The sequence below is a fragment of the Urocampus carinirostris genome, chromosome 1 (genome assembly GCF_059441175.1).
Source record: "Urocampus carinirostris isolate Australia breed hairy pipefish chromosome 1, RoL_Ucar_1.0, whole genome shotgun sequence".
Taxonomy (NCBI): domain Eukaryota; kingdom Metazoa; phylum Chordata; class Actinopteri; order Syngnathiformes; family Syngnathidae; genus Urocampus; species Urocampus carinirostris.
In genome coordinates this window covers 7,191,206-7,218,202 of record NC_142349.1, presented here as the reverse complement: position 1 = coordinate 7,218,202, position 26,997 = coordinate 7,191,206, and the positions used below count along the sequence as shown (strand labels likewise).

Here is a 26,997-nt window from a genome sequence, read left to right as displayed (position 1 = left end):
TCATTGATTAAATACTTTATTAATGGACAAAAACTATATATAACATGTCCTTGTAAATATAAGGTGCATGTTCACTGTGAAAGAGATAAACTGAAAAGAAAAGATGATTTTTTTAAACGATTTATTCGTATGATATAGCTGCAAATAAGTATTTTAACACCTGAGGAAATGAATGTTAATATTTGGCAGATCTTCTTTAGATCAGTCAGGTTTCTGGGCTGTTGCTGAGAAATACGGAGTTTGAGCTCCCTCCAGAGATTATCATTTGGGTTCAGGTCTGGAGACTGGCTGGACCATGCTAGAACCTTGATATGCTTCTTACGGAGCCATTCCTTTGTTTTCCCGGTTGTGTGCTCCGGATTGTTGTCGTGTTGGAAGACCCAGCCACACGACCCATCTTAAATGCTCTGACAGAGGGAAGGAGGTTGTTCCCTAAAATCTCACAATACACGGAACCAGTCAGCCTCTCTTTATTGCAGTGCACTCGTCCTGTCCCATGTGCAGAAAAACACCCCCTAAGCATGGTGCTATCACCCCCATGGTTCACAGTAGAGATGGTGTTTTTCAGATTGCACTCTTAATTCGTCTTCCTTCAAACACGCTCAGTGGAATTATGACCAAACAGTTTAATTTTGGTCTCATCTAACCACAAAACTTTCTCCCATGACTCCTCTGTTTAATCCAAATGGTCATATGCAAACTTAAGACGGGCCTTGACATGCGCTGGTTTAAGCAGGAGAACCATTCATGATTTCAAACTATGACGTCTTAGTGTATTACCTGCAGTAACCTTGGAAACCGTGGTCCCAGCTCTTTTCAGGTCATTGACCAACTCATGTCGTGTAGTTTCGGGCTGATTCCTCACCTTTCTTAGAGTCATTGAGACCCTACAAGGTGATATCTTGCATGGGGCTCCACTCCGATTGAGATTGACTGTCATGTTTAGCTTCTTCCATTTTCTAATGATTGCGCTAACAGTGGACCTTTTTTCACCAAGCTGCTTGGCAATATCTCCGTCTTCCTTACCAGCCTTGTGGAGGAGTACAATTTTTTCCTTGGTGTCTTTGGACAGCTCTTAAATGTTCGCCACGTTACAAGTTAGTCTTACTGATTGTATGGAGTGGACAGGTGTCTTTTTGCAGCTAACCACCTCAAAGAGGTGCATCTGATTCAGGATGATATATGAAGTGCAGATGGACCTCTAATGGGCAGACTGACCGGTCATTCAGGGTCAGAATTCTTGATGATACACAGGGGTTCTAATACTTATTTGCAGCTGTATCACACAAACAAATCATTAAAAAAATCATGCATTGTAATTTTCTTTTTAGTTTATCTATGTCACAGTGGACATGCACGTCCGATGAAAATTTCAGACCCCTCCCTTTTCTTCACTGTATATATGTATATTAAGTATATATATGTATATTAAGTATATATATACATACACATATAGATATATGCACATAGACATAAAGATTTATATATAAAAAAGCAATGACCTTCCCAAGGATCATACAGGATTTGACAGAGTGAAATGCAGCGTTTTAGGTAAGCCGGGCACGATTCTTCCCAGCAGACACAACAATTCTGGCATATTTATGAGTATACGTTTGAGTTATTCCAATGGTGTAATGACAATGGCCAGCGTAAAGGACATTTAGATAAAAATGAAAAAAAGCTTCTATCCGTTTACAGAAGCTCACTCTGATCGAGGTTGCAGGTGTCAGAATATTTGCGGGGGAGGGGCACAATGGACTTGCTGCTTGTTACAAGCTGCAAACAAAAAAAACCCATTCACACTCCCTTCCACAAACGCACAAAAAAGCTCATAAACAAATTCCACAGGGAAAAAAGCATGCCCACATCCAATCCCACAACCTTTCAACTTTTCCCTGGTCAGGGTTCATTTTCCAATCATTGCAAATGCATGCGGAGTGCCTGATGGGTATTCTCGATTGTTATGTCTGCCGCAGTTACATAAATCGCTTAAATGAGCTGTTTCGGAAAGCAGCTGCCCGAGCTCAGGTCCAACGCTGATGCCTATGTAAATGAAAGCGTAGTATCACCTTGCAGCGTCCACACCAAACTCATCTGGTGATGGGATGAGTGTTGTTTATGTAAATCAGTGGTCGGCAATGCCCGGGCCACGGACCGGTACCGGGCCGTGAGTAGTTTTGTGCCGGATCGCACTGAAAGAACAATAAGTTTCATCACGTTTTTACCTAATGTTGTTTTACTGACACAGCTATATTTCAGACTGAACTCGAGCCAGCGCTTTGAGGTGGTTCGCACAGGTGGGGGAGTTGCCGTCCGGCGGTGCAACTGTCACGTTGGAAACAAGGACCCTCTGCCCGGCAAAAATACAGTAAAAAATGAATCAAACCAAACTTTTGCACTTATTGCCCAACATCGTAGAGAATGGTCAACTATACATCCATCCATCCACTATCTGCACCGCTTATCCTCATTAGGGTCGCGGGGGTGCTGGAGCCCAACCCAGCTGTCTTCGGGCAGTTGGCAGGTGACACCCTGGTAGCTAGCCAGTTGCACAGACAACTCACTTGCTCATTCACACCTAGGGATAAATTAGACCGGCCAATTAATCTGACATGCATGTATGGAATGGAATGTGGGAGGAAACCCACGCAAACATGGGGAGAACATACAAACTCCACACCAGAAGGCTGGTAGCTGCATTAGATCCCATGACCTCTGAACTGTGCCAGGGACGCGTTAACCACTGAGCTTTATAAACAAACTTGCCAATGTGGAAAGGCTTTTGGCAACGGAGTTGGAGGATGCATGGATCCCTACGTCAAGAACGTGACAAGATTTTCCCGGGGTGAGTTTATTCGGTGGGTTTGTTGTTTTTTATTACTTTGTACGAGGATCGACATGAAATTTGACATTAAACCAGAGTGTGTTGCCATTGACACTTCCTCAAACATGTTTAATGCCGACCTTGGGCTGGACCGTGAAAATGTTGTCAGTCAATGTACCCAGCCGAGATAGAGAAAAGGTTGCCGACCACTGTTGTAAACAAGCGTTTGGTCGCGTTCTGGCATGCATCGGACCAATCTGCAGGCGTCAGCTTCACTTGACCTTTCTTGCGGTCTCTCTTGCGCTTATGCTTGTCACCAGTTTCAGATGTGAGCCTGAACAGAGGTTTTGCCTTCGCAGAACATGCTTCAATGAAGCTTTGGAGCAGACTCACCATACAGAATGGCATGCTCTACAAAATAAGGAAAGATCCTCACATGGCCAAGAAAATCTTCCAGTTTGTGGTGCCTGATTCATTGAAACAGAAAGTCCTTCAAGGTTTATATGACTCAGCAGGTCACCAAGGCCAGAACCGTACTTTGTCTCTGGTGCGGCAACGATTCTTCTGGAATGGCATGGAACGTGATGTTGTGAATTATGTCAAATCCTGTCAGCGCTGTGTAGTAGGGAAAACACCGGAACCACACAACCGTGCACCACTCAAGAACATAGTCACCTCTGAGCCTATGGAGTTGGTCTGTATAGACTTTTGGACTGCTGAGCAAGAGAACAAGTCTGTAGATGTCCTGGTCGTAACTGATCATTTCTCCAAGATGGCGCACGCCTTCCCTTGCAGAAATCAAACCGCCAAACAAGTTGCTCGCCGTCTGTGGCAGGATTTCTTCCTTGTCTATGGTTTCCCACGGCGTATCCACTCTGATCAGGGAGCTAATTTTGAGAGCAAACTGATCAAAGAGCTTCTAGAGATGGCAGGGGTGCAGAAATCCCATACCACTCCGTACCACCCCATGGGAAATGGCATCGCAGAACGATTCAACCGAACATTGGGAGATATGATCAGAACCCTTCCCCCTCAGCCCAAAGCAAAGTGGCCACAAATGCTGCAGCAGCTCACATTCTGCTATAACTGCACAGAGCATGAGACAACAGGGTTTGCACCGTTTTACCTAGTGTTTGGTAGGATCCCTCGTCTCCCTGTCGATGTCATGTTTCAACATGCTAATACCAATGATGCTGTTGTCAGCTACTCTGACTTTGTACGCCATCTGAAGAAAGATCTACATGAAGCTGCTCAGATTGTACAGAGGAATACTCTCAGAGAACAGACTCGTCATGCCAAGCTGTACAACCGTAGGGCCAAAGGATCACCTCTCGTCGTGGGAGACCGGGTGTTGATCGCCAACAGAGGTGTCCCGGGGAAACGCAAAGTTGCAGACAAGTGGGAGTCAACCCCGTATGAAGTCATATCAGTCAAGCCTGATCTCAATGTCTACAGAGTCAAGGATTGTCTGACGGGCAAAGAGAAGGTAGTTCACAGGAATTTGCTGCTCTCTGTTAGCTTCTTGCCCTGTGAGGATGATCTGGCCAGCGAATCTGAACACTCAGAGTCTGACGCTGCTATGCATGGAAGTGATGTATGCCCTGATTTACCTGACGCGGTTGAAGACAGTGATGTCCGTACAGTAAACTGGGTGATACAGGCAGGTGAAGAGCAAGTTCATCCAGAGGTAGAGGATAACTCACTAGACAGCAGATCTGATGCCCAGTCCGACTCTCGCAGTGTTGATACATCCAGCCGAGGAAGTCAGCACATCCCCGAACAAGATGTTGACCATACTTCAAGTGACAATACGGAAAGCCCATCACAGTGCTCTGAAAACATGATCCCTTTGGGTATGGGTCTCCCAGACGAGACCCCATTGAACACTGACCATCTGGACGCAGACTCCCCTGATACTGACTGTTTAGACTTGACTGCCCCAGACCTTCAAGCTCAGGTTATTTGTGCTCAACCTAACCGTTATGGTCTTAGGGTCCGCCAGTCCATCAGGCCTCCTAGTCGTCTTATTTGTCAGATGAATGACCATGTGGTAGGTGACAATCATCTGTCCGCAATATCTGCAAGTTCCTAGTTTAAGTTCAGTAGAGATGCACTTTCAGTTTGAGTAACAAAGCTTGAGTAAGAAACAAGAATTGTGTCTATGTGAGCACTTACAACTACAGGAACAATGTTTGATATTTCAGAGATGTAACAGGCATCTTTGAGTCTGTGCTTAGTTAGGAGTTTGATCGCCTCCTTTCTTTTCACACTCCTTTTTGGGAGAGTTTTAGAACTGACATGCACTTCAGTTTGTTCCTTGTAATACTGTACCAGTTTTCGTGTCCTCTTTTTCATCAGTATTTGCCTTTTTGGCATGTGATTTTTTTTTCTGTTTAGTGTAGCACTCCCATATTTAGCAGAATTTCAGGGGGGTGTATGTAACGGGTGTAATAATAACTTTTATTTTATTGAAATTCCTGCTAAAATATGTGTATAGTTTTTGGTAAATGTCCTGCAATGCTGAGTCCAACAGTGCCATCTGCTGGTATGGGGTGGGGTTTGGTTTTGGCTTCTAACATGTGACCAGGAGGCGGGGTTTTGTCAGTTTAACCAGAGTACTACAAAGGTAAGACATATCTTTTGGTGCTCCACAAAATAAGTTAATTTTAAACATTATAACCCCAGCTGACAAATCTCTCACCATGCATAGTAATGTGATTGATATTGTCAAGCTGTTTTGATTTATTTTCGTTTTGTTTCTGTTTTACTAAATATTAATTCCCCTTGTAGAGATCAAAGAGATCAAACCCAGCAGAAAAAGCTAATGTTGTGACTCATCCATTTGCAGGTAAATTGTACCCATTTTTATACTCATTATTGTTTTTATTCCTATTTTTTCATATACATTAAAAAAGGATGATGTTGGTTAAAATTCAGAGTAAAGAAAAACATGTTGAATTCATTGTAAACGTTAAAAATCCACTATACGATCTCTTGTTAAAAGTATCTTGTTAAAATGCAAAGATTTATAAATGTATTGTGATATTCTAAAATGTATTTTCTGTAAAGTGAAAAGACAGCTCTTTGATATGCTTTGTTGTCAGTTTAACCAGAGTACTACAAAGAGATCAAAGAGATCAAACCCAGCAGAAAAAGCTAATGTTGTGACTCATCCATTTGCAGAACTGTAATAATAAAAACCTCATCATCCAGTCCAGCGTGAATGTGGATCTTTGGTGGGACACGTACAACGCGGCCATTGAATTCCCTTCCCAAAACAAAACAAACCATCTGTTTATGTCCACGTACCCCAGCCAATCACGATGTACCACCAGAAGTACTTCCTCTCTGAGAAGAAGGAGACAGCGAGGAGAGCGTGGAGGTAAAGGCCTTCTACCAGTAACCAGAAGTAACTGGCCATGATGCCGTATTGGAAGAACACCACCACCGCCTTGCAACCCACCTGAAAAGCATCCGTGGTGTGACGCCGTTAGTGAATAAGAAAAGCTTCCCTGCTCATTTTGGTGACAGCTGTGTTTTATTTGGGCAAATGACAACATTACATGATCATTCAGCCAGCACTGATGCAAAAAAAGCAGTAAAGCAGAATGTTGTTTTTCCAAAATGGTTGACAGCATTCGGTGCTCATACCATTTCAAAGCTAATTGAGACGTTTGTACTTTGAGACTTTGATTTATATTGAAAATGTTTGTTAACACAGACATCTAATTGATTTTTTTTAATCCTTTTTGACTAGAGCAGTGGTGTCAAACATAAAACGCAGGGCCAAATACTACAGGTAAATGCTATACTGTTGGCTAACTGTTAATAAACCGTTTCATCAAACCGTTTTTTAAAACACAGAATTAAAGCAAAGTCATATATTATCCTCCTTTTTAAGCGCTTAATTTGATGAAAAAAAAACATAAAAGTTGATAAGTTCATTCTCTTTTTGTATTGGAAAAATGCAATTGAGATTTCATAGGATTTCAGTTCCTTATTTTGACGATTATTGCACCGTTCTTTGTTGTTTTGTCAATTGCATCATTGTTGTTTTTGGCGAATCATTTTGCTGTTCTTTGATTTCTATACCCCTTAGGGTTGATATGGTTTTTTTTTGTAACCTTGAAGATTTATTAAAAAGAGGGACCTTCGGGTAGGCCTTCAAAGTTGGAAAGGAATTCCTGATGTGATGACTTCTCTACCTGACTTCCTTGCAGTTTGATGTCTTCTTCCCTCCTTATTTTGAGGGTGTACTAAAGTTTAAACTTAACAAAATGCAAAAGCATGAAATTCAATATTTTTGTTTACAAATAAATTCCATGCATACATACATAGATACATACAATGCATGCAAAAACAAAAAACAAAATATATATATATATATATATATATATATATATATATATATATATGTATATATATATACTACATACTTTTTTTTAAGACGAACTATCACCCCTCGGGCTGTAGTTGGCCCACAGGCCGCATGTTTGAGACCCCTGCATACTGTCACTTTCCTGTATTAGTTGTCAATGCAAAAAAACAATTTGTACGTACCTGTCGTTCTTGTAAAGTCAAGTTTTAGTTCAGAAAAAGTCGTTGTCATAACATTTTGTTCTAAGACTTCCACTGCTTGTTTTCACACGCTTGATAGTAAACTATAAATTGAATTGTTGTTGTATTTTTTCCCTCTAAATGGAATGTTAACAAATGTTAGAGATAGGGAGCAGCTGTGTTTAAAGTGGGACAAGCTGTATGAAGCCGAAGGATTAAATACTGTATCTCCTCTATGACATTCACTACTTGCCTATATGATTTATAGCCTACAGATGAAATCAGCTCAGGTAATAAAGCAAAGACTTCTACTGGAGCCAGATGTGAGACACACACATTGCTAGTAACTTGATCTGTTGCATAACAACGAAAGACTCGCCTTTCTGCATTAACCAAAAACAAAAACTAACAGCTTCAACCTTTGATCCGAATCCAGCCCTGGGATCATTTGCCTTTAAGACCCTCGTGCTGAGATGACGTGAACAAAAAGGCAATAGCAGAACTCAATGTGATTTATTGAAAAAATGTACTGACTTAATGTTCGGCAAACAGGAACTCTCACAACATCCTGCAGGACAAATGAATGGGGAGCACTCTAAGGAGTGGAGAGAACTTGGCAAACATTGTTCCACCCGGTGTGAGGTAAAGCAAACAATAATGTCGGCAAATAATCAAGTCAGAGTTACAGTCAAGGTTAGAGAAGAACTGCTTTAATAGTTCCTGGTTGTTGTTCAATGCAGGAATTTGAAAAAAGTTTAGTGGTACTTTACTCACAGATGAATGGCATCTCTCCGTCTCGCCGACCTCGTACAAAACGACATCCTTGATGAAGACGGCGATGGCTTTCAGAATGAACGACACAAAGAGATGCATGTGGATGTAATTTCTTGTGCAGTGCAGCTTTCTGTAACACAAACAGGTACACCAATCAGCTTGCGTTTGCTTGGACCAGGTTTAATTTGTGGTGCATGGAATTTTAAAGGAATGGAGGAATTTTATTAGATTTTATTGATTGAAATGACAGCCAAAGGCAAATCTATTAAGCATTCTTGATGAACTAATGAGCTGCATCACAGTCGTGTCATGATTACTCATGTGACTCAGCTGTGCCCGCTCATTTGGCGCCACCCGCCGCGGGTTCTGATTGGCTCCCTGTCACTATTTAAACTCAGTCCTGTCAATCCCCTGTTGTCAGTCCGTCTGCGAACCTCAGTGAACACTAGGCAAGCCTTTTTCGACCCTGACTCCCACCGGTCCTGTTTTTGCTCCCGTCTGTCCCCGGCTTCGACCCGTTTTGATCCTGACCATGTCTGCTCTCCCGTCCCGGATCAGGACCTCTTTTTGTTCCCGACTACGTCTACTCTCCCGTTCTGGCTTATGACTCGTTTCCGATCCCGAACATGTTTTTGCTCTCCTGTCCTGGCTATCTACCCGTTTTTCTGTCTCTGACACCGCCATCGCTCGCTACGGAAGATCCACTTCCGTGTTCGGATCGCAATCTGAGTACAAGAGCGACTTGCTTCCCGCGCCCAGCGAACACCGGATTGTGGGCTCAGCCCTTCCTCTTCCCTTCAATAAAACTTGTGAGAAACATAACGCAATTGGGTCCTGTTTCCATTCTGGTCCTGACAAGTAGTCTGTCCATTTTTTTTTTAAAATAACTCACATTATTTGTAATTTGACAAGACAGGTATTTAGTTCAAGTTTAGTTCGAGGGTTAAAAATATTTGCACTTTTAATACATGTTTTCCAGGAAAATATAACAACCCCTGCAAAAAATAAATTAAAAAATTACGAATAACAATGTTTTGAAATGGCACCGTAGCTTGAACAGTGGGCACACCTGGAATTCAAAACACGCTTATCAAAAATCAAATTGAAATGAATGTTAAGGCCCTCAGTTGACAGAATAAACAAAGATATATAATATGATAGAACACATCATTACATTTTCAATTACAAATAGGCTGATGACATTTTTTACATTTGCCTACTGGCTAATTGGGATCCTATCATTTAAACATATGCAGATTGAGGAAAAACTCAGCTTGACTATTAGACATTAGTAACACACGGTAAATATTGTTTACTTCCTTGACGAGACTCAGTTAGAGGGTTAGGGTTAGACGGTGAGGTTCGGAGATTGGGTTGGAGTTGAGGTTAGCAGTTACAGTTAGGGGTTTAGGATAGCCCCATTAAAATATTATAGCATTTGCATTGGAATAGGGCATCTAAGATGTGGTTCTATTTAGTTTGATTTACTTTGACAGCAAAGTTACACTCACAAATTAAGATACATTTTGTCCAAAACAAAGCTCGTATCTTAAAACCTTCAGACATAAAGTCACTTGTGTCTCTAGGCGCCACTGAAGAGCTCAAGCTAAAGTATGCAGTTGTGCTTGAATTTTTGCACAACTTCATGAAATTATACAGTATGCATTGTATTTTACAAACTATAAGACCCATGAGATCACAAGGTACACCGCACACCGATTTCTCATACATAAGAAACATGACCGTGTTTATTTGTGTATAACCGTTGAGGTCTTTATGCACGTATATACACTTACAGCATATAATAGTGCAATGATAAATCGGTCGGTAAGTATTGCTGATCAAAATAGCAAAAATTGATTGACCATCAGTGGTACAGGTGACATACAAAAAAATCATTAGAGCTTATTTCATTTCAGGTTAAATAGTCTCTCCATTTCTTCACCTTCAACTGTGCGTCAATAATATGTATACGTACGCAAAATACCTTTTATAGTATTTTATTGAACAACTTTCTGTTTTCTGTCTTGTGGAGAGACTGTCTAACGGTTAGACTCTAACCCATGAGGATGCATTATGCAAATCAGTGTTTCTGGCACCGTTGATATAGTGTGGTGATGAGATATGCTCTAATGCAATTTTATACAAGATCAGTACCAATTTTTTGGTCTAGTGGTAAAGTGTCAGCTCCCTACCCACCACGACCGGGGTTTCAAACGCATCGCACACAATACTGTATATTGCGATCGGGGCACACGATGATTCATGATTGATCAATCCTTGCTCAGGACACCTACAAAATACTGAATGCATTTCCAATCGTATCCACTGTATTCTGTTGTATACCAGGCACACTTTAAAATTTCTGGGCAATTTGGAGTTTTTAGGTGCACCTATTGTCTGGGCAATAGGGTAAATTTATGAACACAAGTGTAATTATACAAAAGATAAATGCCGGTCAATGATAGTTTAGGCACAGAAAATGAGGCGCAGTATGATTAAGAAACAGGGTTAAATAGGCTTTATCTTCTGAAAAAATCCAGACACATTTTATGTATGTTGGATTTTATGGGGCCTTTTCCTCACCATATGGTGTCTTTTCAAGTTGATATACCCTTAGGTAAGTGACAACATCCCTGGGAATAATAAAATCTAATAAAAAGCAAATTATTTTCACCTACAATTGACATTGCGAAATGTAATGTAGAAAAGAAGTTGTCTTGCATTTCAAACTTCTAACAAAGCGGAAAAGCGTGTAAACCATCGGGTGAGTCGTCAACCTCACACAACATTAGCCAGCTGCCCAATATTAACAAGAAACACTGCTCATATCCTGTGTGTGTGTGTCCCATAGTCCAAACCATTGGCATTTTAAAACGATGAGATGTAAACATAACCCTTGTTGTTTAACCCTACACATACATGCACATACGCGGCCGAGAACAGTGAAGTGTTTATTCCAGGCCACGCCCCCTCGACCACTCACTGTAATGACTCGTGCTTGCGTGGTTTATCCCTGCAAGCGTATATTCTCTGGGTGCAAACATGAGGTCAAGGGGAAACTTGCTGTGGACACCCGGCAACTCGATAGATAAGTGGTCAGACTTTATAGCTGCTTTCAGTGTAATTCTTTGTTTGACAACCGTTGCAAAACTGTTTAATGGCACACGAAATTAAAAACATGTCCAGGAAGTAAGATATGAAATAAGGTGAAGGGAAAAAAGGTGTTTGATTGGAGGTAAAATCTTAAGCCCAAGCCAGAGCACAAACAGAACTTTGACCGGGGCCTTAAATGTCAATTATTTTGTTTGGGTCGGGCTGGGCTTCTCTCTCGGGTGTTTTTTATATAAATATCTCATCTCATCAGCCATACCGCTTATCCTCATTAGGGTCGCGGGGGGGCTGGAGCCCATCCCAGCCATCTCCGGGCAGTGGGCAGGGGACACCCTGAACTGGTTGCCAGCCAATTGCAGGGCACACAGGGACAGACAACTCATTCGCTCATTCACACCTATATGTTATAAAAATGTACATCGGTACCACGGCTCACAAATTTAATTCTCTCTTGGAGTAGATGAAAATGTTATAGGTGGAGACGCATTTTGAATGTAAATGCTCCAATCCGTTCCAAGCCCCGCAAAAGTATAGTTTGATATTTTTTTGTTAAACCATCAAAGAGCATCAGAGCCTGACAAAGGTACATGTAAAAATTACATTACCGCACAATTAATATAAAATGAGAGGCACGTAATTTAGAAAAAAACAAAGAATAGAAGAAATAATTAATGTTGTCATTTGCCCAAATGTGTGACTTGATTGACCTATTTCCCTCGCATTTCTTGAAAAAGGGATCCAATGACATCTGCTTTTGCCAGCTTTTGACAATCCGTCTGAAATGCGCGAGGCAGACATAGCAATACCCCGACTTGTCAATACTTCTTCCGGGTGATTCCTTTCCACAAATTCAAAATTCATGGAATTTTGCTAAATATGTCTTTAATTTGGGCTGATTGAATGACGGCATCCTCCTCCCAGCTATCTTGCTGGAACCCCTCCTCCTTCTTGGGTCTGAACTCTCAAATGTAACGGTGACATGAAGAGCCTGCTGGGAGCACGCATGCGCACTGGGTTGCAACGGTTGCAATAGCCAGTTTGTTTACATTCGGGAAACTCTAATAGCAGCGCGTACTGTACTGTATTTTTTACTTTGTTTCCTGAAACGCCATTGTAACTAGAGAAAATACTATTCCCTTCAGGTACTTTGTAACCTAAAACTTTCGTACATTGGTAAGTAGAGGTACCTTTGTTTACTGTAGCTTTAGCACTTGCTGTCTACCATTAATCAACCAAAAACATTGTGGAAGCCTATGTTACTTTACATAAAAAAACAAAACAAATTCGCGATTTTAGGCAATAAGAAAAACAAATAGCTATAGCTCCTTTCAATCATAGATAAAAAAATTAATAGTGAAATTTCCATATTCAAGTAAACATTTTCTTGAATATGGAATATGCAGCTGAATGATTTCATGTCCGAGAACAATCTCTTTGAATCAATGCAATCAGGATTCAGGGCTAACCACTCTACTGAGACAGCTCTGATTAAGGTAACCAATGATCTCCTACGGGCAATGGACTCGGGCGCATCATCACTTTTGCTGCTGCTGGACCTTAGTGCTGCATTTGACACAGTGGACCATAATATCTTGCTAGAACGGTTGGAAAAATGGATTGTTCTCTCAGGAAACGTCCTATTATGGTTCAGATCCTACCTCTCAGAGAGGACACACTGCGTTAAATATGGCGAATTGACATCTGAGCCATTTAGTGTTACTTGTGGTGTTCCGCAGGGTTCAGTGCTTGGCCCCCTTCTCTTCAGCATTTATATGCTTCCACTAGGTGATATTATTTGCAAGTATAATATCAGTTTTCCATTGCTACGCAGATGACACTCAACTCTATCTCCCGATGGAGGAATCTGCCACACTAAACTGTGGAAATTTGGAGGCCTGCCTCACTGAGATAAAAGAGTGGATGTCACTCAGATTCCTGCATCTTAACTCTGAAAAGACTGAAATGTTAGTTATTGGTCCATCTAAGTCCCGTGACTTATTCTCTAAAACCGCTGTGAACATAGACAATTGCCACATCACACAGAGTGACTCAGTTAAAAATTTAGGTGTCATTTTCGACCCCGATCTGTCCTTTCAAACACATGTGAAGAAAATTACTAGAACCGCTTTCTTCCATCTCCGTAACATTGCTAAAATTCGTCCTATACTTTCTCAGTCGGATGCGGAAATCATAATTCACGCGTTTGTTACCTCCCGTCTCGACTACTGTAATGCACTACTTTCCGGACTTCCGATGACCAGACTCAAGAGTCTTCAGCTGGTACAAAATGATGCAGCGAGGCTTTTAACAAGGACAAAAAAGTACGATCACATCACCCCATGCGATTTTAAGGTTCTCCTTTTACTATACAAAATCATACATGGACTTTCCCCCTCATATCTTTCAGATCTGATCTCCCCCTATGTCCCGGCCCGAAGCCTTCGTTCCGAGAGCGCCGGTCTCCTGGTGATCCCAAGAGCCAAGAAGTGTTCCGCTGTTTCGAGAGCGTTCTCCATCCGGGCACCGGTGTTGTGGAATGCTCTTCCCCCTGAGATCCGATCTGCAACCTCAGTGGAAATGTTTAAATCTAAGCTTAAAACTCACTTCTACTCTATAGCATACGAATAACCTAAACTTCTTATATGTAATAACTTGTGAAGCCCTTAGAGACTAATTGTGATTAAGGCTATACAAATAAAAATGACTTGACTTGACTTGACAATTAAAAATAAATAAATAAAATCAGACAAACTTGTTTACATCATTAAATTAATCATTAAGATTAGTGTTTGAGTGCAATTTTTGTCACTTGCCACTCTGCATGACTTTACCCAAGTAAAAAAAAAACTGTGGTGGAAATAAATTTAATTGTTGTTTTGCTTTTCCTTTTTACAAAGGCACACTTAATAAAAACAACAAAAGATTAAATCTAGGTGAAGGAAAGAATATTAAGGGGGAAAAAAATTACAATCAAATTTATCCTGCCTGAATCATAATTTAATTGTGAGCCTCCGAAAAGACCCACACCCTCTTGCTAAGGCAACATTTGTATGCCACTAAGAATTATTTTTCTACCATGTGGCCCCAAGCTAATATGAGTTTGACACTCTTGCTTTGGCACTTGCTGACCATAGATTCAATGTCCCTCTGCCTCTGTCTCTATTAAAGTGCCGCACTAGGTACTTAAGGACGTACTGCTTATGTGGTGTAAGGCCCAGTATTCACCTGTCAAAATCATGGACAGCCTTAACATTTTTCTGTAAACAATCAAGAAAATCCGTCATTGACGGAAAAAGCCGGTTGATGCAACCTCTGTAGAAATATATAATATAATAAAATATGCAAATATTACTACAGACAAGTTATTGCACGCGAGGAAAGCCAGAGTAGTGATAATTTTCTTGTTCTAAGTACAGTGGAACCTCGGTTCTCGACCAAAAATTTCGAGAAATTCTTGCTTCGCTTTTCGTTCCAAAAATCGGAGTTCGAACGCTGGTACGCTAGGGGCGATGCTGAGAGGCGTACGGGTGTAGATTACCCTCACCCCTCGTGAAGAACTGTTGTCACGTGACCGCGCACTTCTTTTTGCTTTCGTTTTTAATATCGGTGAACGGAGTGTTTTAACCCCTAATTATGCCTCGGAAGAAGATCGGTGCAAGCAGCAAAGTTGCAACAGGTGAAAAAAGAAGAGTAGTGCGTACAACTATTGCATTTAAGAAAGAAATAATAGCAAAATATGAAGAAGATGTGCGAGTTTCCCTTCTTTCGAGGGAATAGAGCAGGGGTCGGGAACCTTTTTGACTCAAAGAGCCATAAAAGCAAAAAATATTAATTTTATTTTGGGAAAGAGCCACACCATATATTACGAGACAAATTTACTAAATTGCTAAACCCGCGCCCCAGACAAAAGCTTAGTCTTCAGCACATTTATTTTTGATGATTTGATAAAAATTATGAAAAGAGAATAATGCCAGAGCCCCTGTCCCAAAATCAACAAACATACCACTTTAAACTTGTCTCTTTCTTGCAATTACTCAAGATCGGTTAAACTCCTTTTGACCCTTTTTTTCATACATATTGGTTTCAAAACCAGATGCAAGCAGTTATTGTGTAAAAACGTCACAACATTCTGCAAATGGGGAGCCTGATGAGCTCACTTTTGGCGCAGACGGCGTAGGGCGAGAGATGGGAGGGAGTGCTTGCACTTTTTGCATAGGTCCACCCATCCCTCCCACTTACCCAATCAAATGACTAAGTTCTCTTCCGGTGTTTTGGCGTATTTACAGTTCTGTGGATTCATCATAAAGTATCTGAACACTGAACACAGATTATATAGTGAACTTTTATATAAAGGATTCTTTAGCGTTGTACAGCCAAAACGAGTTTTTTTCCCCCTTTTTTTTGTGTGACACCCTGACTGTAAATTGTAGTGAAAAACATGCCCTATATATACTGCGAAGTAATTCCATTTCATTTAGCTTTGGTTTGGCTTTGCGTGTACCTGAAAAGGATAAACAACTCAAGTTTTGAACAAGATGGAGAAATTTTGCATGCAATCAAATTTGTCTCTGAGGCACAGATACTCATAGAAAGAGCCATATATGGCTCGCGAGCCATAGGTTCCCGACCCCTGGAATAGAGCATGGCTTCTGCAGACCACCACAAAGGTAAGAAATCCTATTCATAAATCTTTTCTTTATCCTTTAACCGCTCACCACTTGTTGTGGAGACCCCGGTGCTAAATGACGTTTAAACGACCTGATTTTTTTATTTTTACACGTTCACGTTAGCGCAATCTTTCGCACGGAAGATTACGCTAACGCGAACGTACGATGAGCCTGGGTTAGCTTCATGTTTACGTTCATGGTAAGCCTTCAAGGATTGGAACGGATTAAAATGATTTTACATTACTTTTAATGGCAAAAAGGATTTTCGGTGATCGACCAAATCGGTTTTCGAACAGGGTTCTGGAACGGATTATGGTCGAGAACCGAGGCTCCACTGTATGTATGTATATCTTCTTGTTTGTTTGTCTGTTTGTGTGTCTCTCCACCCAGGAAAAGGGGAAGGAGTTTAGGTATGACCACCATCTTTTACAGGAAATCGTTTATGTTACCCTAAATGGGAAATATGAAGTATTCAGTCCTGCAAAAAAGTAAAATGGTTGGGCTCAGGCTAGATCGGGCCTTATTACCCGCGGGTCTAGGTTGGGTCGGGCTGGATTCTTAAGGCCCAATCTTACGTATGGTTTTATTTTCATTAGGAAGCATCTCCCTGGTTCAACTTACCGGAAGAGGCAGAGTATGGCGATGGCGGCTGTGAGAGAAATCAGCGACACACTGTGACCGATGGTGTAACCCACTTTGACAGCATCAAAGAAGTCTCCCTGCAAGAAGACTGGTGTCTAGAAATGCTGCACGACACCGATGCAAATTGCCGTACTGACCGTATCGTCGTCATCCACGGTGCTGTTGGGATTGTAGCCACAGTCCAAGATGTAGGAGTCAATGCTAACAGGACTCCAGCCGTCTTTAGTACAAGTCTTGGTCAGGTTACCTAATGAGTGCAATGACAGACAGGATTTTAAAGGTATACCAAAAATGTTATGTGTTTATTAGTCGAAGTGGTTGCGAGTGTTTCAAGCAAAGTTTGGGTAATTTTGGTACGGAATTTCTAGACATTGTGTCTCAGGTGGATGTAGTATTCATACAAAAAAAGGGCCAGGAGTCAAAAGCGGGCTCACAGGCAAAACAAAAACACACAGAAAGCTAACCGGGCTAACTGGGACCTATCAACAAAAGGCTCCCTTAGCAGAAGAACACGAGGCCGGCCGACCAAAACCGTGAAGTTAGCAGCCAGGTAAACCAGGAACCAACCACGAAAAAACGACTACAACGACAAAAATGAATCTGGCCAGGAATAAACCAAAAAGCACAGCAAACCAGTGTTGTTATTATTACATAACTACTCAATAACAGCAGCATCTGTACAAGTCTAAAGAAAGCCTAGCTCTGCATTTACTAACACTTCATTATATCACACAGAGTTCTGACTGGAATGCTTCCAAATGCTAAAAGGAAATGGGAAGTCCAGACAGTTCAAAGATACCAAGGCAGTTCCCACATGCTTTTTCCTCTATCTGTCGCTTAATTACCCCGCTTTGGAAAACATCCCAGGAAGTCAATTGGGCACTGAGGTATTTATGCAATGCCCTGGCCATGGGGGTACTAGTTAAAATTTTATGTACATCTGATCGGGAAAGGTCAGTCCATAGTCATGGGCAGTGTTGGGAAAAATGTTACGAAGGAACAAGTTCCTGGAACGTGATTACTTCAGTAACGAGTACCGTAACATAACAATACCATTTTTTTACTCTTCTGTCGTTACTGGTGTGTTACTGGGTCATTAAGCTGGTCATCAAACCCAAATCATAAATTACAATATCGTCTCACTACTGAACACCCTTGCATGACTCATTTTGTAACAACCTTATATCCGTTAACACGTTATTTGAAGGGTGGGTGTTTTTATATTTCTACACAAAGTACAACAGAATACACTGATGGTGTCACGTTCTCAAGCACCGAGAATGAAAACGCTCAATTTCTTGTTATGGAGATGTTCACGTATATACTCGCATCCAAGCCGAATATACAGCCATCAGTTTTATCTATCAGTTTATACGCACATATTTGTTTGAGTCACCAGTAGTAAATGGTAAGCAGCACGTGGGGAAGGGGGTGTGGCTTACATAGGAACAATAAACACCTGGAAATCAACGAGGCAAACATAAGCACCGAACTGATGGTGATTGAGTGTTGAATTTTGGTCTTTTTATTTGTAAATTATTTTGCCTAACATTGTGCCTGGAAGAAAAAAATAAAACATCTTGACAGTACCCAGAAATAGAGAAGGAGATCTTTGTGTGGTTTGAAGCCCAAAGACCAAATGGATATGGAGTATCTCAGCTGAAGGCCTGTTTTCAAGCTCTTAGGAATGCACAAAGGAAAAAATATGGAGGTTTCACTGCTTCCGTAGGTTGGTGCACACAATCTCTTCTACTAATTATTATTATGATGTGGCTATTTAAAAGCAGTTTGCTTCCCAAACCCGCTTCTCTCTCTCTCTCTCTCTGTCTCTCTCTCTCTCTAGGTATGGATATGCGAGTATTTGTTTTTTTTCTGTAATATATTGTTACTTTTTGGTTTTAGTAATCTGGGGGTAACTGAGTTAATTTTTATATAAAATAACAAGTAGCTTTAACAAATTAAAAAATTTCAGTAATATTCCCAACATTGGTCACAAGATATGAGCAAGATCTCTCATTCAGGTAGGACACAATAAATATAAAAGGGTCAGAATACACCGGTGGGCTTGAGCAGAGGTCAGTACCAACAGAGCATAGATTAAACAGATCGAAAATGTCGCATAGGAATGCCGTCTATGAAGACTCAGAAGAGGGGGAACACCCCATACCTCACATCAAAAGCATGTTCCCGTAAAAAGAGGGTAAACCACCAGCTACAGTATGCAATGTGTCCTTTGTTTACTCAAACAAGCTGAGATTTCAGCATTCAAGTATTCAACATCAAACTTGAGGAAACACCTTGCGGTAGGTTTCCTAAATTTACAATTCGCAATGCACAGCATGTAAGATTAGAATGTACATTGACCAAAATTACATTTTGTTTTTAAAGAATAACAAAATTGAATTAGCTTTGGTCAAGTCAAGTCAAGTCATTTTTATTTGTATAGCCCTTAATCACAAAGAGTCTCAAAGGGCTTCACAGGTTATTACACATGAGAAGTTTAGGTTATTCATATGCTATAGAGGAGAAGTGAGTTTTAAGCTTAGATTTAAACATTTCCACTGAGGTTGCAGATCGGATCTCAGGGGGAAGAGCATTCCACAACACCGGTGCCCGGATGGAGAACGCTCTCGAACCAGCGGAACACTTCTTGGCTCTTTGGTGAATCTACTTGTCTCAAATGACTATTTTTGTTGGTGGGACAATGACTTAAATGGCGTAATTAAATCAACTTTTTTTATTTTTGTGTGTTTAACATGTATGATGCGTTATTAGTATGTCTTTTTTAGGTTCAATCAAGCAGAAATTGGCTTTTTGGTTGAGTATGCTGTTGTCATGAAACCTTTTTGCATGGCACCTAATATCCCCCAAGGGGAGATAGTCTGTGCAAATGGGTCTTCTGCTGCCAACATTTTACCAGCTGTGGGAAGAGCTGAAAAGGTTAGAGTCATCTTGCAAAATGTGTACACCTCTTGTTCACGCCATGCAGCAAAGGATACAAAAACGTTTTGGAGATGTCATAATGAAGCTTGAGCTGACTGCAGCAGCAAAACTCTTTCCAAGATTCATAACCTCCTGGACTATAGAGCAGATCTAAAATGCTGGTAAATATAATTTATCTTTATGTATAAATGACTGTTAAACATTTAATATTACGGGTGCGGTCATTTAGTGTTATGATGAGACAGTGACAAACCACAATGTGGCCATATAGCTAAACCTAACTTAATTTTAAACATCAGCAGCTTTACAGCCTATACAGTAGAAGAGTTAGAATTATGTAAAGACATAATTATTTTCAAAATAATTTATCTTGCCACAGGCCTAGACCACATCAAAAATAACCTCCACAATGACTTGGATGATGTCACCAGCACTAACAACAGTCAATCTGATGAAGACGGCTTCTTTGCATCCATGAAGATCGAGATATCAGAATTCAGAGCTGGAGAGCTACCTTTCCTGTCTGTCTGCTACAGGTATGGATCTACTCCACACCTTTCCTCTCATCAAGAAGCTGTCACTTAAAGTCAACTCAGATCTTCCTGCATCTGTGGCCTGTGAGAGATTGAACTCCTGTTCACTACTGAACGCTCACAGCTTCACTGCAAGAACCTTGGAAATACACTGCTGTTGAAGCTTAAAAGTAGCATAACTTGCAAGCTTGTTGTTCTGCCTGTTGTGCCTGTTAAGATATGTACAGTACTGGGGCTTTTTTAATAGTATTTTTATTATTATTCTTATTAAAGCACTTGTATTTAAGATAATAATTCTAATCCATTTTTAAATTAAATGTATTTTTTGTTGATTAGATGGACTTTGATAATTTGATTGGATGGTTGTTTAAAAAAAACAATAACTAAGACTTTGCTACAGTTACTCAGTACTTGAGTATTTATTTTTTCATCAAGTACTTTTTTACTTTTATTCAAGTAATTAATAGGACGGCTACTTTTACTCCTACTTGAGTAGTATCATTCTGAAGTACTTGAGTAAAACTTTTGGCTACTCTACCCACTTCTGGTTTTGAGACAAGAAACCGAAGCTAAGAACGTACACTAGCCAAGCCCTCTAAATTGAGAAATACTTTAAGTCCTTTATCACTCCCACAAAGGCACTATTACAGTCTGACCTGAACTTGAAAATGAACTAATGAAGACCGAAAGCTGAGCACAAAAAAGTAACCCTATATTAGGGGGACTGCAAGTCCTGCAGTATTTAACTTTATTGCCGTATTTATCATCTTTGGACACGTAATTCAACTATCTCATAATAAATTATTAAATGTTACAATCCTAACATAGAGCACAAATAAAACTTGATTTAAAAATGACAAATGGCATTGGCTTGCTTGTCTTGATTTCCTCTGGGTGTGGAAATAGTTCAAGGAATGAAGTGCTGTTCAAGAAGTACCATAAAAATTAAGAGCAAAATTAATTTTGGCATTTTACAAATCATGTTTTATTGACTTAAACATTTTTGTAATTTAAGGTATTATTTTTTTTTCATAATTTACTACATTAAAAATGTTTTCAAATCATGAAAAATAAACAAACAATACTTATGAAAAGAAAATCTAGGAAAATAATATCTAAAATATTCCAAAGATATCAATCCATCCACCCATCCATTATCTGCACCGCTTATCCTCAGTAAGGTCGCGGGGGGGCTGGAGCCCATCCCAGCTATCATCGGGCAGTGGACAGGGGACACCCTGAACTGGTTGCCAGCCGATTGCAGGGCACACAGGGACAGACAACTTGCTCGCTCATTCACACCTAATTTGTACAGGCCAATTATGTGAATTTCCCTGCGGGGATGAATAAAGTATCTATCTGTCTATCGATCGATCGATCTATCTATTAAGCTGACATGTATGTTTCTGGAATGTGGGAGGAAACCGGAGTGCCCAGAGGAAACCCACACAAGCACGGGGTGAAAACATGCAAACTCCACACAGGAGGTTCGATCTCATGACCTCAGATCTGTGCTGCACACGTGCTAACCAGTGCGCCGCTGTGCTGCCCTTCCGAAGATATACATTAGGAAAGATAACAATACTAATTTTAGGTTGTTGTTTTTTACTTTGAACATATGATAAGTGCCATAGCCAAACTGTTCACTGTAAAACAAGTCGGAAATTTAAAGAAAATGTGTTTTCTGGCTCAGAGATAAAGTGAAAAGTGCGCAATTATCTACTGCATTGTTACATGCGAAGCTGAACGTAGCACATGCGAAGCCAGGAGAACGCTGATTTCAAGTAATGTTCAGCCCAGTCCATATAGAACATAGTCTCAACTACAGTTTACAATCAATGTGTCACACTAAATAAATAAGATCAAACAATGACAATCTGAATCAAATCTAATATGACAGAAGTTCTTGTCTTAAAACCCTGCAAATCTTCGCTGGAATACCATGCAAACTTTGTATTTTTGCAGCAGTTGAGTCCTCATTTTCTCACAATGAACTCTTACTTATTTTCAAAGAAAGCTATCCACTTGGTACATTCAGAAGTCCATCAGTTTGAAGCACCAGCAACATCTCAGGAAAGTGTCAAAGAATTGTCTTTTATTCTCAACAACTCCATCGAGCTGGACAAGGACTTCGTATTTTTTGCTGTCGGCAAAATCAGAACTGTGCGACCGCTTGAAATGTGTTTTAAGGCTTTTCATTTTTTGCTTTTTTTTTAACTTCAGAACGTGCCCGGTAGTATCTCGTTATAAAATAGCTGACAAAGCGTGAGTGCTTGCCAACTCTCCTTCTCTGCAAAGCAAAACTTTGCGAGCTCCATCAAGGCGTTGGCAGATAAACTTTAAGTATGCTGTGCTCATCTTAGGGTTGCACAACTTCTCCACAAATAGTGTAAAGTAGTACCTCGTTATACAAGCACCTCTAGACACAAGAATTTACAAAGGAAAATCCAGTTTATGGTACCAGTTTGCGCATGCGCCTCCGCCATCGGGGACCTGATTCTGCGCCCATGGTTATACCTGCCGTATTCCACAGAAAGTTCGTTTTCACATTTTATAGCATCTGCTTTTAGTGACCGTAGGCAAGAATTACGAAAAGGGAATTGTAAGGTGTCTGAAAATAAGAAGAATGATGACAGTTGAAACGAAACAAGAAATAATAGAAAAACCAAAGCACCGTGTGAGTGACCAAGCCAAGGAATATAATCAGGAGGCTGCAAATGCCAATCACAAAGCCGTGTAAGAATGTATGCAACACTTTGCTGCAATATTACCAGGGGAAAGGTTTTATTCCTGTTGCAAAGATTAGCCAGCAAGGATGAGGACAAACCAGAGAAACTGGCATATTACAGGAGCTGGGGGGAATTTGCTGCATTTGTCAGTTGAAAAGAAACATCCAGAAGGGAGGCAACTGGTCGTGCGACAGCTCAGTTAATGTCAATTTCCTTACGCATTTCCATAACATTTTGAAGGGTAGGCAGAGACAAATCTCGTCGGATAAGTTTACTTACCGTAAATTCCGGACTATAAGCCGCTACTTTTTTCCCAAACCTTCAACCCTGCGGCTTATTCAGTGATGCGGCCAATTTACGTAATTTTTCTAACGGCTGCCAGCGGCGCTCGAGTACAAAAGGTAAGATTTAGACCGGTGGAATATATGCGCCGAGGAAGGCTGCAACTTCGTAGCTTGTGCATAAATTAAATTAGCGTAGACATATCCTCATCATGCAACTTGCAAAATGAAAGGAACATGAGGTAGTTTTCAAGCAAAAAGCGAGCAGTCCGATAACTAAGGAAACAGAGCTACTGCACATAAACTTCACTTTGCGAGCGTGTTGCTAGCGTGTTTTTGACTAAGGGAGCGTGGGACGTCGTCTATGTGGCAAAGTTTCTTTCCCATACTGGGGAAAACGACTTTAATGACGTCAGGTATAAGGAGGAAGATGAGGACGGTTTACCGTGGTTTCTACAATAGCGGTATGTTTTTTTCTTAACAGACCTGTTTACCTTATTTTTAGTAGCATTTTGCTACCCTCCACAGGCACGGTTTGGGATGAAAGTTATAGTATTGTAATTAAAGCTTTGAAAACTCTCTCGGTGTACCGTCTTTCTTTGTAAAAATGTGTAACCGATGTATAATATGTATTTGCACCTGTATATTTTTGTAATGTATCTATTTGAGACACTTATTCTGATATGTTTTGCGAATTAAAAGAGAGGGGCGGAGCAAACGCGGGCTGACAGGAAGTGGGGTAAAGGTGAGTGAGACCTGTTGTCGCGGCTGACAATAGTGGAAATATATTTTTCCCACCCTTACCTTTGAAAATATAGACTTTTTTTCCTTGGATTAGTTTTAACGGGCACCCGGACTCTGCAGGTCTGCATCAAATCTTAAGTACCGGTATCATTTTCTGTTCATTTTGCCGGCTGTGGTTTTAGGACTATGTACTTTACGTTCAGTTACAGTCGCGGGACTCAAAGCCGGGTTCGGGCTAATTTTGTGATTGTGTTACATGTTTTAGTGTGGGCGCATGCGGCTTATATACAGGTGCAAACTCTACACAGGAGGTTCGATCTCATGACCTCAGAACTGTGCTGCACACGTGCTAACCACTGCCCCACCGTGCACACCCCCAAAAATAGCCTTTTGTCATATATATTTTTTTATATATAAGAAGCACTGGACTATATGGTTCAAAAATTAAAACTACAGTATGAGCTACAGTATTTTCAGTGTACAACCATTTCATCTGTTGCGTTTAATTTATACACTCGATGTATATATTAGTGCAATGATAGATTAGTGGAACTACGTTACTGTTCAAAATTGCAAAACATTGTGTACCACAATAGCTGAACTCAGGTAGCAGTGGTGAGAGCGACAGCACCATTCAACTAGACCACTAGTGATACAGATAATAAATTAAAAAGGCATTAGATTTTCTCAATATATCAATATTTTTACTCAGAAATAAAAAAAAAGGAAGAAAAAGCACGCGAAGAAAACTATTTGAGTAATCTGATGATGAATTGGATTTTTGCGCTCGTTCATCTATCTTTCTGTTTTTTCCATTCTCTAACATACGTTTCTGGCACTGAGTAAAAGTCGTGAAAAAATAAGATCCAATCCAATGCCTTTTCAAATGTTATCTGTATCATTAGTGGTTTAGGTATTAGGTGCAAGCGCTCCCACCGTTGCATCCAATGTTTTGCGATTTTCGGCAGCGATTTATTTTCAATTGATCAATCATTACTCAAATGCCGTAATGTATACCATAAAACATTGAGTAGTAACGCACACTTATACATAATGCATGCATCTGTAATCTTATCCATCATATTTGGCAGATATATAAGGCGCACCTGGTTACAAATTCCTGGCCAATTTGGGGTTTTTAGGTGCCCGGAAAATATGGCACGTGCAGCACGTGAACCCAGTCAGCAAAGATAGGACAAAAAAAGCAATCCATGAATGAATATCGCCTCACAAATGTAGAAGGAGGACATTCCATTTATTCCCAACCATGTCACTCCACAGCTGTTATCAACCGGATTTGACCAACGATACGATTCTTGCAAAAAACAAGTTGGCATTAGCATATGTTGGAATGAAAAATACCTGAGATGCGGGAGCTTTAACTGGTTTAAACAACACGACAAGACACAAAGGAGATGGTAAGCCGCTGCTGTTCCAGCTCGTGCACCCGGCGGATTTTGCACGTTTGAGGGACTGCCAGAAGAATGCTTTCATCATCCCCCAAGTCCGCATTACGTACCACAACAAGGCCAGCTCAAACCAGTTAATCACTCGCTATCGTTTGGATATCGCCGGGATCTTTCTTTAAGCTTGCAAATGATTATCTGTCGTTCGTTTACGACTGTGCCCCAAACAATCTGTGGCGTATAGAAATACATGTATGAATCCATAAATACCCTACAATTGTATGACACATAAAAAACACGTGAATAAATCACTTAATACTTAAATGTAAAATATAAATGCAAATAATTCATTTATTTACGTATTTTATCATTTATTTTGCCAATTATTTATTTGGGTTTTTAGTTCATCATGTATTTTGTTGTGTATTTTGTTGTGTGTTTTGTTGTTTATTTTGTCTAGGGCTGCAACCAGCAACTATTTTAACAGTAAACTTGTTATTGAGCCATGCCTGTCAAACTCAGCCAAATACTCCCCGTATTGCAAATGCCCTTATTAAACAAAAATAAACCTTACAAACACAACGCGGCACTTATTTACTCACAGCAAGACAGAAGTTGCAAAATACCGAGACAATATTAACCATCTATGATGGCATTGATGTCTGCTGCCAGTGACCAAGACGATCAGGATTCGATCTTACAAACAAATATTGAATTTTTAAAGTTTCCTGTACAAAAATTCTCATACAGCGTCACAATTTGAAATGATCAAAAATACGAGGAAATCACATAAGTTGATAGGTACTTTTGAAAGAATTTGTCTAATAATCAGATAAGTATTTTTTTTCTTAGATTTAGCAGGAAGTTGACATAATTATGATCCCAATGATTATAAACACAAGAAAAATTGGTACAATGAAAACTACATCTTTTATTGAACATACTGCGGATTTGTACAAAATCAAACTAAAATGCCCTATTTAAAACCAATAAGGCATTGTAGAGACATTAATCCATAAATAAACCTCCGTCTCTTTTTTAGGGGGATGGAAATAAATAATAATTTAAAAGCTAGTAAAAATATTTATCCATGTAAACCAATTAAAAGCAAGATCATTAGAAACAGCAGAATAGTAAATACACATTGTGTTCATTTTTGTGAAGTATATTCAGTGGTCAACTGCAAATTCTGTCACAATTGTGCTGAATGATTCTTATCAGTTTGCTATCAAACAGTTTTAAGAACTGAAGTTTGTGGTTTTACCGTTTAACAACGGACATTTGTAATTCGCTTGTATTAAATTTCTAATTTATGTGTCAGGTACTGTTTGGTAAAGAGGTGAGATTGGTCCCAAAAAAATCCAGCCTTGTCCTGACCCAGCCCGCGGGTACAAAAGCCAGAACCAGCCCGAACCCGACCGTTTAACTTGGTTTGAGGAACCGGGCCCGAAGTAAAACCTAAGTTGCACTTAGGCACCAAAGTACTCACTGGTGGAAGAAAGGCATTGAAGTCGATCGGTGAACTTGTTATTCAACTAAGAAGTGTAGGGTCAGCGAGTTTCACCCGCCCCAACATCTAAATAACATTTTAAATTACAAGATACATGACGGAATATATGACAAAACGCACAACAGAATAAACAACACAATACACAATAAAATAAATGACAAAACAAATACTGAAATAAATAAATGACAAAGTGCATAAAACATACAAATAACTGGCATTTACTGGTATATAATATATTAAGGAATCCATCGTCACAAATTTGTATGTATTTAT

The 26,997-nt window shown here is 40.1% G+C and overlaps 1 protein-coding gene across 2 annotated transcripts in view; it reads right to left on the bottom strand.

The window, feature by feature from the left end:
• LOC148373374 (vasoactive intestinal polypeptide receptor-like) overlaps positions 1-26,997 on the bottom strand; it is a 57,119-nt gene that overhangs the window by 10,590 nt on the left and 19,532 nt on the right. For both annotated transcript variants that reach the window (XM_088352764.1, XM_088352841.1), the window contains exons 4-7: positions 16,716-16,825; positions 16,558-16,655; positions 8,156-8,285; positions 6,134-6,287 (exon numbers count right to left, since the gene is read on the bottom strand). In XM_088352764.1, the coding sequence (XP_088208890.1) occupies positions 6,134-6,287; positions 8,156-8,285; positions 16,558-16,655; positions 16,716-16,825 (492 nt within the window). The remainder of the gene's footprint in view (positions 1-6,133; positions 6,288-8,155; positions 8,286-16,557; positions 16,656-16,715; positions 16,826-26,997) is intronic.